General features: G+C 46.3%; 1 protein-coding gene across 5 annotated transcripts in view; it reads right to left on the bottom strand.

The window, feature by feature from the left end:
- Window positions 1–12,011, bottom strand: part of LRGUK (leucine rich repeats and guanylate kinase domain containing) — a 125,794-nt gene extending 113,783 nt beyond the window's left edge. For 2 of the 5 annotated variants that reach the window (XM_002711985.5, XM_017342684.3), the window contains exons 1-3: window positions 11,685–12,006; window positions 4,151–4,258; window positions 1,464–1,545 (exon numbers count right to left, since the gene is read on the bottom strand). In XM_002711985.5, coding sequence (XP_002712031.2) covers window positions 1,464–1,545; window positions 4,151–4,258; window positions 11,685–11,966 — 472 coding nt within the window. In that variant the 5' untranslated portion in view covers window positions 11,967–12,006. Of the gene's footprint in view, window positions 1–1,463; window positions 1,546–4,150; window positions 4,259–11,684 lie in introns of those variants that run through there. The other 3 variants (XM_051849785.2, XM_070071326.1, XM_051849784.2) reach the window with 3 other exon arrangements.
- Between the last annotated feature and the right edge of the window lie 810 nt (window positions 12,012–12,821).

Below are 12,821 nucleotides of genomic sequence, written 5' to 3'. Positions count from 1 at the left end.
TTAGCCACTGAGAAGAGTGGGCTTTAATTATTATAATCATATGAAGGAGGGGGGAATTAGAAAATGAACCAGACGGCCGGTGCCGCAGCTCACTAGGCTAATCTTCCGCCTGTGGCGCTGGCACTCCAGGTTCTAGTCCCGGTTGGGGCACCGGATTCTGTCCTGGTTGCTCCTCTTCCAGTCAGCTCTCTGCCGTGGCCCGGGAGTGCAGTGGAGGATGGCCCAGGTCCTTGGGCCCTGCACCCGCATGGGAGACCAGGAGAAGCACCTGGCTCCTGGCTTCAGATCAACACAGCACCGGCCGTGGCGGCCATTTGGGGAGTGAACCAACAGAAGGAAGACCTTTCTCTCTGTCTCTCTCTCTCTCACTTTCTAACTCTGCCTGTCAAAGAAAATAAAGAAAATGAACCAGACAAGACCATACCAGCAACATTTAATTTTCATTTAATAAGGCAGGAAAAAACAGTTCAATTCCTGGCTGCTCCACTTCTGATCCAGCTCCCTGCTGTTGCGCCTGGGAAGGCAACAGAAGATGGCTCAAGTCCTTGGGACCTACACCCACCTGGGAGACCTAGAAGAAGCTCTGGGCTCTTGGCTTCAGCCTGGCCCAGCACTGGCTGTTGCAAACATTTGGGGAGTGAACAGTGGATGGAAGACTTCTCTGTCTCTCCCTCTCTCTAACTCTGCCTTTCAAATAAAAATAAATAAATCTAAAAAAAAAAGGCAGCAAAAGCAGCAAGTAGAAAGATTATCAGTGGAGAGAACAGGTCAGAAATAATGATTTGTTTACTTTCCTAGAAGGCTAAAGGAAAAATTGTTAACTTCAAATAAGATCATAATATTAGAAACAAAGATTAAGCTTTGAAGAAAGTTTGACCACTGCAGGATTCATTCCACGAAAAGTGAATAAGGTGTCACACAGACATGTTACAGAGAACTACAAAGTGCAGAGCTACAGTTGCAAGAATCAGTTAAGCACACAAAGCCAGCAGAAAGAGGGGGACAAATAAATTTGAAAATCCCTGGTTCTCAAATGATAATAGAAAAAGAGCTCGGCAGGATTAAAATGTAAACGCAAATGCAAAATAAAAGAATACATCATTAAAGGGGAAAAAGAGACGAATTCATTGCACTGAATAGCTAATAAAAGGGAAGAAGAGGGAATTATCAAACCTTCAGGAAGCATTAAGGAATCTTTTCAAAGGAAGCATGCAGCAATCATTCCGTCTCCTACTCTAGAGATCAGGGAACGTATCTCAACCACATTGAATCACAGCCCTGCACCTTTTTCTTTACTCATTAGTGACAGGTGCCTTCCTTTGCATGGAAAGCAAAGGCTTCATTGGTAAACTGATCCAAAAGCCACTTGTATCATGTCTGGTAGTATCAGACTATTTTACATACCAAACACTGACATTCTGAAATAGTCCCATGCTCCTTCTACCTGAATGACAATTACATACCTTCAATTTTATTTATAGAAAGATCCAGTTTCTGTAGGTGAACGTATCCACAGAGAATGCTAACGTCAATTAAATCACAACCCTGAGAAAATAAAAGGTAAAAGGTTTTGTTATTTCCAGATTACTATTCAGCCCTCTTGCAACATCTGGAAACAGAATGTCTTTCCAAAATACAGACGTGAAAGAACAAAATCTAAAGCTACTACTAACAGGATCTCAAAACCGACTATGGACCCCTTCAAAAAAAGGTTCCTCTAAAGAAAATAACAGCATAGGAAATCAGTGCTGTTAGCAAGAATAAATACAACATGAAAAAGCACATTAAAGCAGTGTTCATGAAGACCTTTACAGCAGAGCTTTATATTAAAATAAAAAAATACAGCAATAAGGACAAAGGCTATATCAACTAGAAGAAAAGAAAGGGCAAATGCCTGGAATTTAAATAGAGGTTTAATCAAGAGACCATTAACAATACCACCTACACTTTCACAGGGTTCATTTTCAAGGCCGGTTCACACCTGATCAAATACCTCTGTGTGCTCTGGAGGGCAGGGGATTCCCAACTTAAAGATACTGACAGAGGTTTGTAAACAGCCTGAAGTCACAGGCAAGTTAGTGACAGAGAAGCAGCAGTGAAGTCTTCTAAACCTGGGTCCAAATTTTTTCCCATGAAACCTTGTTTCCCGTGAATTTCAAGTGAGGCTGGAGGGCATTTGATCCGATGGAACAAAAACTTATATTACTGGTTTATGTTGTGATGTCAGAGTCAGAAAAAAAAAAAAAAAAACAAACCTAACCCAAAGAAGAGTCATTACAACCAAGTTCCGATAGTGCATAATGACTGGTTAGCAGAGGCCACTAGAACAGAAATAAATAAATGCTTACTGAATACCTACTACGTGCAAGGTGTTGTGGCTGGCATGAGCTATACAAAGATGGAAGAGAGCTCTATTCTGCTCTTAAGAAATTTATGACTTTGGTAGGAGAAAAGATATACACACAAGCAATAACAGAGAATAAATAATAAAATAATGTGTGACATTAAGTAAGCTGCAAGGGGAAAAACAAAATCACCAAACCAGGCAATCCTGAGAAAGTGTACTCAGTAAGACAAGTTATCAAGGCAGAGTAATTCAACATGTAATATCTCAAATGTAAGGAGATCAGTGGTAAAATAAGTTAAGCTTCAGTCCATCTAGCTGAAATAAGATTTAAAGGATTGCTTTTTTTTGGTAGATCAATTTAAGGCACAGCACTACATACCTAAGTAGAATACCGACTGAAGGGGACTTGTGTGGGGATGTGTTGGCTGCTGGAATTATCTACCATTCCACCATCTGACACAGGGCAACACACCCAGTGTGCTCCCTCTAGGTTGCTGCCTGACTGGCTAAGTCATCCAGAAAACGCTACAAAGTGAAAACAGTGCAAGATGACAGCCTTAATATGCTTACCTCAAAGGGCATTCCATGAAACCAGCATAGGTGAAAACAGCCTAAGGTTTCTGGAACAGTTTACGAGGTCACACCCAGGGCAGACACTCTTGCCACGACATAAAAACTTACCCAAATTCATGGTGCTTGGGTAGAATTTCAATACACATTCTGTCACCTGTGTGTCTACACTGAATCAGTGGATCGCCGAGGAAATGCAATGCTTTATAAGGTAAGAATGCAAACAGCGCTAAATTATTTCTCTAAGGCTATAGCGAAACGAGGGAGGAAAGAGGCTGGTGTACTCGGAGTGGTCTGCTCTGACAGGCTCTCTCGTCAAACTGTAGCCAAGATTTTGTGTCACTCTATCACTAGACGGAAATCTTAAAAAATGGATGGAAATAGAAAAATAGGTTATTTTTCTTTGATGACAGGTCCCTTTAGGCAAGTGAGACACAGCTCAGTTACTCATCTGTAGACATGCTGGGTGGGGGGCTGTCAATATGGGGCCACTTTGCTCCCTTGGATTCAAATATAAATTTTCGTATTTCTTTCACTGATCAGAAGAGACAATTCTTAAAAGAGTTTTTGATTCGTTTTTACAGAATCAAATTCAATGTTGTGGAAATAAAGCATTGATTACTATAACACAGACTATTTAAGATGAAAGAAATAGTGTGAACAAAATGAAAACAAAGAATTAGGTGTCGATCCCTGGACTGACCAACACTCTTTATACTTCTCAAATTCCAGGGGAAATTCATTCTAACATTTAATTATGGTAATCATAATTATGGATTGAATAGAGACACTGTAGAAGGTATTGCAAGAGATGGTTTAGCAAGCTGTATTCATTTGGAAATAGAAGTAAGTATTTTTTATTCAATCAATTTATTTTTGAATGTGTGTATATAAATATGTACATCTATTTGAGGTTGGGGCTCCAGTGTGCAACAGCATAGTACTAGGCACAAGAGAAACATGGACATGGGGGTGGCAGGCTATGAAAAATTAAGTGACAGAGTTAGACTACAATGCAAGAATACACACATATGCCGTGAGTGAAGCTACCACTCAAGATGTATTTTCTAAGTTATTTCCTCACTAAATTATATGAAGTGATGTTTAATATTTACATAAAGGTCTCTTATCACCGATCCCAATCAAATGCAAGGCTCCGATATTTGCTGCTGTGAGCAGCAAGGAACATGGATACGGTCTAGGCAGTGCCAGGGGCCAGCTCGGCATACTCACTGATAAAGTTAGATTCAGGTAGACTTGCTCAGTCCCAGCCCCTGAGCGCCCCAGCTGGTGGAGGGCATCAGCCACAGCTTCCTCGCGCAGGACCCCATCAAACTCCGCCTGCACAGAAACCAGAGCAGACAGAGACAAGACTCCCATCAGGGAAGAGACAACCCACCTCATCGCACCCCAGAGCAGAGCCGATGGAGCCCACAATTCACCATCCCAAAGAAAATTCTGTTTTGAGGGCACATACATACCTAGGTACAATTAAATAGATATCAGTTAAACTGGTGCTTTTATTTCCACCAATTCTTAGAAGAATCACATCAGTGGTGACAGTTGCCACAGATAGAGTGCTCCATTCCACTCACCGGGCTGAGAGCTTTCAATGGATGAACTCATTAATCCTTCTGATAACCTCAAGGTAGGTATTTTTTTTTTTAAAGATTTATTTTATTTGAAAGACAGAGTTACAGAGAGAGGTAGAGACAGAGAGAGAGAGAGAGAGACAGGTTTTCCATCTCTGGTTCACTCCCCAGTTGGCTGCAGTGGCTGGAGCTGAGCCGACCCAAAGCTGGGAGCCAAGAGCTTCTTCCAGGTCTCCCACGTGGGTGCAGGGGTCTGAGGACTCGGGCCATCCTCTTGCTGCTCTCTCAGGTGCATTAATAGGGAGCTGGATTGGACATGGAGCAATGGGACTTGAACCAGTGCCCATGTGGGATGCCAGCGATGCAGGGCGGGGCTTTAACCCACTGCACCGGCCTCTGTATTCTTTCTTTTTAACATTTATTTATTTTCATCTACTTGAACAGAGAGAGAGCGAGACAGAGATTGAGAGACTGATCTTCCATCCACTGGTTTACTCTCCAAAAGCCTGCAACAGGCAGGCCTGGGCCAGACAGAAGCCAGGAGCCAGGGGTTCTAGGACAGAGGCCCAGGCACTTGAGTGCCTGCTGCATTCCAGAAGGCATTAGCAGAAGGCGGGGTGGGAAGTGAAGCAGCAAACCATCGCTGGGATATGAGAGGCAGGCATCCCAAGCGGCAGCTTAATCCACTGTGCCACAACACACATTCCTAAGACAGGTATTCTTGTCTCCATTTTACAGATGAAGAAAGAACGGTTTAAAAGCTACCTCGCACAAAACCACACAGATATTGTGTGATAGAACAAAAAGCCGAATTTATCTGACACCACGGCAATTCTCCTAACTACCACATGTAATATTGTGGGAGCTGGAGTCTTCTGTCCTCTGGCTGCTTGCTTGCCTGCTGTGCTCCCCTGGAGTTTATGACCTCCTGCCCCCCACCAGCTCCCCTGGGATTTATGGCCCGATGCTTCCCACCAGTGCCTCCCCGTGCCATCTCCTTTGTGTGGCCTTCCCGCCACGTAACGTATATAGTCTTTATGTTTAAATGAACCAATGAACATGTTAGGTCCCAATACCTTGCCATATAGAGAATAAGAAGGTAACCTACGTAGGAGATGACCTGCACCCTTGTAAGTGTGAGGCTATAAAAACCTCTCTTATGCAAACGAGGGCCTTTTGCCTGTGCACTGCTAAAGGGCTGTGTGCTGGTAGGGGGTCCCAGTCTGCTGGTAGCAAATAAACCTCTGCTTTTGCATCCACGACTATGCCTTGTGCATTGATTGGGAAATTCGGACACAACAATATCAAATATGAATGAAGGTATTACTTGCCTAAATGTTCATGTCATTCAGTTCAGCGCGTTTCCAGTTGGTTACATTTTTGAATTCATACAATTTGCAAGATGTAGTAAGAGGGTGATAGCCATTTCCATATGGAGGCTGGCCCTTAGTCTGTAGACAACCCATGGACCAATGGTGGCCCAAAGCATATGTTCCTCAATAATGACAGACAGACGAGGTGCATCGGTGCTACCTTCAACTCCGTACTGATCAACACATTGACACTGACATCAGGAGGTCATCGGATACAGTAATCACCTGAGACACACTGATAAAACTAACCAGGACTAGCATAGCACACAATTGCAATAGCAAAATACCCGCTTTCCGGGTCATGCACCTTCATTCGGGAACCAACCGTGCTGCTTGCTCAAGCTGCCGGGTCTGAGGACAAGGGACGTGGGCTTGTGCTACTGTAGAGTGCTCCTTTCCCCACGGATTTCTACTAACCCAGAGAAGCAAATATTCCCACTCAGAGACAGCACAGGGGCTTAGGAAATGGACAAACATTTTCGATTTGTGACTTTGGGCAAACAGTTTTCTGAGTCTAATGCTCTCAATCTACCATAAAGGAACACTGACACCTTTATAAGGAGTTTAGGACATGCCACACCAAAATATGCCATTTTGGTAAACTGGCTGTTTTGAGCTGAAGACACTGGGGAAACAGCACATGCAGGGACAGGCTCTCTGCACGCCCATCAGCTGCCTGAAGCCTGCGCCTCCAGGAGGCACTCGGGTGTCCCGCAAATCCCTCCCTGGGAGTTAACCAGAGAAGACTGACTCATCCCCGGAGAGGAGGCCGGACTCAGGCAACTCTGTAACAAACTGTCATATCGACTCCACTATTCACTCCTATCATAACCTTTTTTTAATGTTTATTTATCTTCATCTGCTTGAAGCACAGAGAGAGAGAGAGAGAGGGAGAGAGAATCTTCCACCTGCTGGCTTACTCCCCAGGTGCCTGCAGCAGCCAGGGCTGGGCCAGGCAGAAGCGTTCACCACCCTGCCCCACGTGACCTATATCACCTCCTCTTCTGTTAATATGCTGGACAACCTCTCAAATCTCACTTCTGGAGGAGGATACTCATTTTTATTTTTTTTCCTGTGATGCCCTCAATACTTAAATTTAATATGTAAAAGTAACAAATGTATATACTAGTTCCTATTCATCTGCCTGTCGTCAGTCTATTTCACAGCCCCAGGAGAGTGGAGGGTAAGTCTTTCCTCCCTCGGAGCTCTTTTAATGTTTGGGGGACAATGAAAAATAATACACATAAAACTCTTCACACAGAATATGGAACAACAGAAACATTCCCAATAAATGACAGTTACTATGAGTTGATAAAATTAGCAACTCCACGACTTAATGTTTCCCTCATGTATATCAACCAACCTGTTCACAAAATGGGCAAAAGATACTTTTCTAAATAAAGTTCCAATGTCGTAAGTAAAGCTCCAGGAGGAATAGAGGGGTCGGGCCGGCACTGTGGTGCTGGTACAGCCGCCTCCCGTAGTGCAGGCATCTCATATGGGAGTCCCGGCTGCTCCTCTTCTGACCCAGCTCTCTGCTCACGCGCCTGAGAAATCAGTGGAAGACGGCCCAAGTCCTCAGGCCCCTGAACCCGCCCAGTAGACCTGGAGGAAACTCCTGGCTCCTGGCATTGGACTGGCCTAGCTCTGGCCATCACGGCCATTTGGGTAGTGAACCAGCAGATGGAAGCGTGCACGCTCACTCTCTCTCTCTCTCTCTCTCTCTCTTTCTCTCCTTCTCTCTATCTCTGCTTTTCAAATAAATAAATAAATCTTAGAAAAAAAAAATAGAGAGGTCAAGTGTTGCCTTCCCTCCCAAACTTTCTACCCAGACCACTGAAGCTCAACTGACCACACCCCTCTCCATTTCCTGGGAATGAGAAAACACTCCGTCCTTACTTAGAGCAGGAAAAGTGCCTGGTTTTCAACACAGCTGAACACAGAGATAGGCCAAACTGTCCACATCTTCCCAGATCCCCAAGACAGGAATCTGCACAGCACCGCTACTTAGAAGTTCTGCTGTTTGGCAGGATTAGGCCTTCCCCTTTGGGGCTCTGGCCATTGTCAAGCCTTCACAAACCCTGTCCACATCCGGTGTGGCTTCAGAGTCCCTGTGGATGGCCAGCCAACAGCACTTTCCAGCACACACCACCCCTGCACCCCTAATACACACACATTTCTATGCTGCTTCAGATCCAGATACCTTAAACTTGATCTTCGCCCAACTGCAGTCACTATGCGACGTCTCAGTTCTTTTGGCCTCTTCTCAACAAATCCTTTCTTGGCTATTTCTGAGGCAAAGCAGAAACTCTCCTATATCCACCATCCTAACGCCTCTCACTCGGTCGCCAGGAAGACTGCTCCTCCCCTCTCCTCCGGCCCGGCTCCTTCTCCTCGCTCAGGGAGCTTGTTCAGAGACCATCGATTTGCCCCGAGTCTATGTTTTCCACCGGTCCCCGTCCACTGGCTGCTCCTCCAGCTATACAGCGGCGTGAGTCCCTTCTGTCCTAAGGAGACTCTTCAGCTTCGCCTGTTCGTTACTTAGAGCTGGCTTCCCTTAATAATCACGCTTCTCCAGGGCTGCTTACCTCTTGTAGTCCCCCACCTCACTCTTCAACTCACTCTAGTTAGGCTTCTCAAAAAGCATATGGGCCAAGGCCTCCAGGGGCCCTCAAACAGGCCATGAGCTAATGGGCAATTTCTAGGCCTCTTCCCACAGAACCCACTGGCAGCGTAACCCATCCCCCTGTTCTTGAGATTCCTCTGGACTTGTCTTCCCTGCCACACAGCTCTTATTTCTTCTCCAGCTTCTCTTACCAGTGCATCCTGATTCTTCTCCATCTGCCTGTCAAATACCTGTGCCCTTCTGGTTTCATTCTGGGCCCTTCCTTCCCCTCCTTGGTGATCTCACGGACTTCCATGCTAATGATACCCAGGTCCCCTATTCTGAGACCCCTCCCCTGATTTCCAAATAGTTCATATACCCAACTCCTTAATGCACAGCTCCATCTGTCCCTGATTCCTATCAGAGACAAGAGCCTCAATATTCCCCAGAACACACCATAGGTCTAACAGTCACCTTAGATTCCTAATACGAATGAGTAACTATCTCAAATGTTTTCATCTCTAGCTTGCCCTTCATTCCCGCTGTCACTACTGTAATCCAGACTCTTCTTGTCCCCTAGACAGTGCTAGAATCTTCTCGCTGATCTCCAATCTAATCACCATCCAATCTAATCACACCTGGTCAGCAGACCAGTTTCCCACTGCTTAGAGACTCAAGTCCAGGTTCACACAACCAGCTCAGAGCTCTCCATCATCTGGCCCCTACTGCAGCTGCTTCCTCCGCACTCACCCATCACTCCTCAGTAGGAAAAGCTGCCATATGCCTGCCCACACAGCACCTCTCCACCCAGATGAAAGTCAACTTCCTTTAAGTCTTCCATGACTCCTGCAACCGAGGGTCACCTGTACACTTCTCTGTAGAGACCACGACAGACGCTAAATTGCTATTACACTCTTATCTCATGCTGAGAGCAAGGACCATTATGTCCTCAATCAGGTTCTCATCTCCCATCATTACTGTTGCTATTATTCTACCTGTAACTTTTGAGGGCCTATACAGATACCAGACTGTATATTAAGAACTTTTAATAGAGTTTCTCATAAATTTGATGCTCTTAACTATCCCATGAGTGGGTGTTATTAGCCACATTGAGTTACTGCCTAAGAGTGGTTTTTATGCATCAGTTTTTGGGTGTAGACACTTCTGTATACAGAGTGTCTCCTAAACAGCAACCGTTCAATAGGTTACGCCATGAAAGCTATATTAATTAATTAAGTCACTGTACGGGCTGCAATGAACATGAAAACACGTAAGTTACTATTGGTATCAGTAACAGTAGCAAGCATTTTATGTAGAGGATCTCATTTAATTGACTATTCTCCAAGAGAGCTATAATTTCCACATTATGGATGATACATGGAGAGGTAAAGTAACTTGTTTAAGATCACACGGCCAAGAAAAGGCTAAACTGCACCTCAAACACCATCTTTGATTCCAAAGGCAGCGTTTTGAACATCACGTCTGTACAGCCTCCCTTAATTCCATGGAGGCCCTCGAAGTCTCCAGCTAACTGCACTCTAACCGCTGTACTCATCAGAATACTACTACCCTGAACCAGGCTAAGACAGAGAAAATACGTCCCTGAACATCAACGGCCAAATGTCTCCTTTCACAACTCTTTCACTTATTCAGCGTATTAAAATTTACGCAAGCCAGAACAGAATGAGGGAACGCAAAATGAATATTGAGGTTCTGAATGTAAATGCAGAAAGAAATGAACTTTTTACACAAGCCAAAGAGGAATAACGAGTTGAAGTCAAGCCCTTCTATGGTTTGCTAATGGCATCCTGAAGACAGACTACTACAGTACTAATGAACCCCAGAGCCCAAGAGCATATGCTAATTAGAATAATAAAGCATACAGGTCGTTCATTTGTGAATTCCTCTGAGGTGGTAGCTGGTAGAAACCATGCAAACATGTCAAAGTTGCAAAAACATTGCCACAGTTGTGCAATTACTCACTGATAGTGGTAGAAAAGATCAACAAACGGTGAGCAAAATAACAACTTTCTAGGGCCAACTTTCAGCAGAACTCACGTCCACATAGAAAGAAGTAGGAGAGGAAAGATACAAATGAGGGTTTAAGACGTGGGAAGAAACGGGCCAACTCTTGACAGTGAACGGAAGAACTGTAGGAAAACACAGAGGAGTATAAACCTTTAGGAGTTGAACCCAAGTTAACAAGAGAACATTTCAAGTTAGAGAGGGGGAATAGGAAGGAAAAAGACAAATAGGAAGTTTAAGGCGACAGGTATAACAAAAAGAAACCTGTTTGGCCTCAACGAGAGAAAGGGAACTAGGAAAGAATATCATCGGGTGAGAGTATTAGCACACTATCTGTTTCTCCATCTTCTGAAAACAGCTCAAAGGGACTTACGCTACACCCAGAGAACGTGGAGGGGAAGAAGACCTAATACAAAGAAAACTATTGAAGTTAAGAAAAAGATCGGTTCTGAGCTTCCCGGCAGCCAAGGCAATGAAGAAAATCTGACAACATGCTAAAAGGGAGCAAAGCGAGGTCTGGGTTTCCAGGAAAAACAAGTTGTCAGAAGCCAAAGGAGTAGTATGATGAGCCCGGAAAGCGACAGCAGAGAGTCGATGCGCTAAGAAAGGGACAGAGAGATCACAAGAGCTGGAGACTGGGTGGTGGGTAGAAGAGGGGCGGTACTGACCCTAGAGGCCACCATCCCTGGACACACAGGTGCAAACGGTGGACGCATTCTGCACAGGCTACAACAGTCCGCAGTGGGAAGAGGCCAAGGTTGGCGGGAACGGGGCGCTTCGGGGAGCGGGGTCTGCGCTAGCCTTGATCAGATTACTTGCAGGGAGCAAAGCTCCCTCCGAGAAGGAGGAAGGCGGACGACCGGCCTGGCGTCGGGGGAGAGCGCCCAGCGCCCCCGAGTCACGGGGACAGGGCCCTAGGGTGCCCAGCGCGAGTTCTGCTCTCAACCCTGCCACAGCACAACGCAGAAGAAGTTAAAGCCTGGGCTCCCGCGCCAGTGTTTCGCCACTGTGGGACTTCACGGACATCAGGGGTGTCGGTGACAAACACGGGCAGGGTGAGGGGACCCGGGTGAGGGGAGAGCGGTGCTTGGGGGCGGCGCCCCGGGGACGCCGGCGGGAGCGGGCTGGAGGGAGGTGGGAGCCCCGGGGGGCGCGGGGCGCGGGGGGCACACCTCCAGATGCTGCATTTCGGACTCTGAGGACTCCTCGGACTCGCCCTCGCCCTCGCCCTGCTCCTCGTCTCCGTCTGCGTCCGACTCCTGAGAGCGGCGAATGAGCTGCTGCAGCAGGTAGGAGGACGCTCTCGTGAAAGTCCCTTTCGGCTTCTGCCCCATGGGGAAAGACCAGCAAGAGCGACGCTTTTCTGGGCGCCACAGGGCAGATTGGGCTCTGGCTCGGGAACTGCCCAAGCCTCTCCAGAGAAGGGGCGCTCCGGGCCTCTGGGGGGCCGCCATCTTGTTAGGCGGTCGCTAGGAGACGGCGCCCCGGAGGCCGCCGCAAGGGATTGTGGGGGCTCGGTCTGCGCGCTCCCAGCCCCCACCGCAGGCAGGACTGGTGTGGTCCCTGCAAACGTGCGGGAGACCAGGGTGTGCTCGCGCGGGCTGGGAGGGCTGCTTCCGTGTTTGCCATTGAAGGCGGCTGATAGCGAGAAATTACACGAAGACCTGGGAGAGCTGATTTGCCACTTATTTGCATTTTTTTTCCTCCACCGAAATGATAAGGACTGTCCATAGGGACAAAAACTAGCAGTGGCCTTAACAGTCCAAGCCTGGAGAGGCAAAAATAACCGCGGTCAAGCCAGTGCTGTGTCTGAAAGCCTTTGAAACGCTATTAGCATCCCATGCATAATTGCGTTAGTCAAGTGACCTGCATTGGAAATTATTGTCATCTTGTTGCTTAGGTTCCTTTTCCAGTTTTCTGAAATACTTCTGCAAGATGACAAAGCATGATTTTTATGCTGCTGTGATTTTACGTGACCCAAATCCCGTAGCCTTAAGCCCCACAACGTAGACACTCTATAGAAAAAACCAGAATGAAAATCACAGTGACAATTATTGCCATAGTGATGACAACAGAGAGCCTGCCAGAGAAGCCGCCCTGGTCCCCCTGGCCTTGCAGGGCCTTTGCTCCACACTTCAGTGACAGCGGTGGCGAATACAAAATGATCCTATCAGTGCTGTCAGGGGAGAGGAGAAAAAACTCCTTATGGACACCATCCATCCACTATTATCTTTCTTAGTGCTTGAGGGACCGTTAACACTGACATAAAGCTTCTAGAATTTCCTTCATTATCTTGCTGGTCGTAAATG

Source organism: Oryctolagus cuniculus, chromosome 3, assembly GCF_964237555.1.
Source record: "Oryctolagus cuniculus chromosome 3, mOryCun1.1, whole genome shotgun sequence".
NCBI classification, from domain to species: Eukaryota; Metazoa; Chordata; class Mammalia; order Lagomorpha; family Leporidae; genus Oryctolagus; species Oryctolagus cuniculus.
This window is presented reverse-complemented; position numbering and strand designations above follow the sequence as displayed.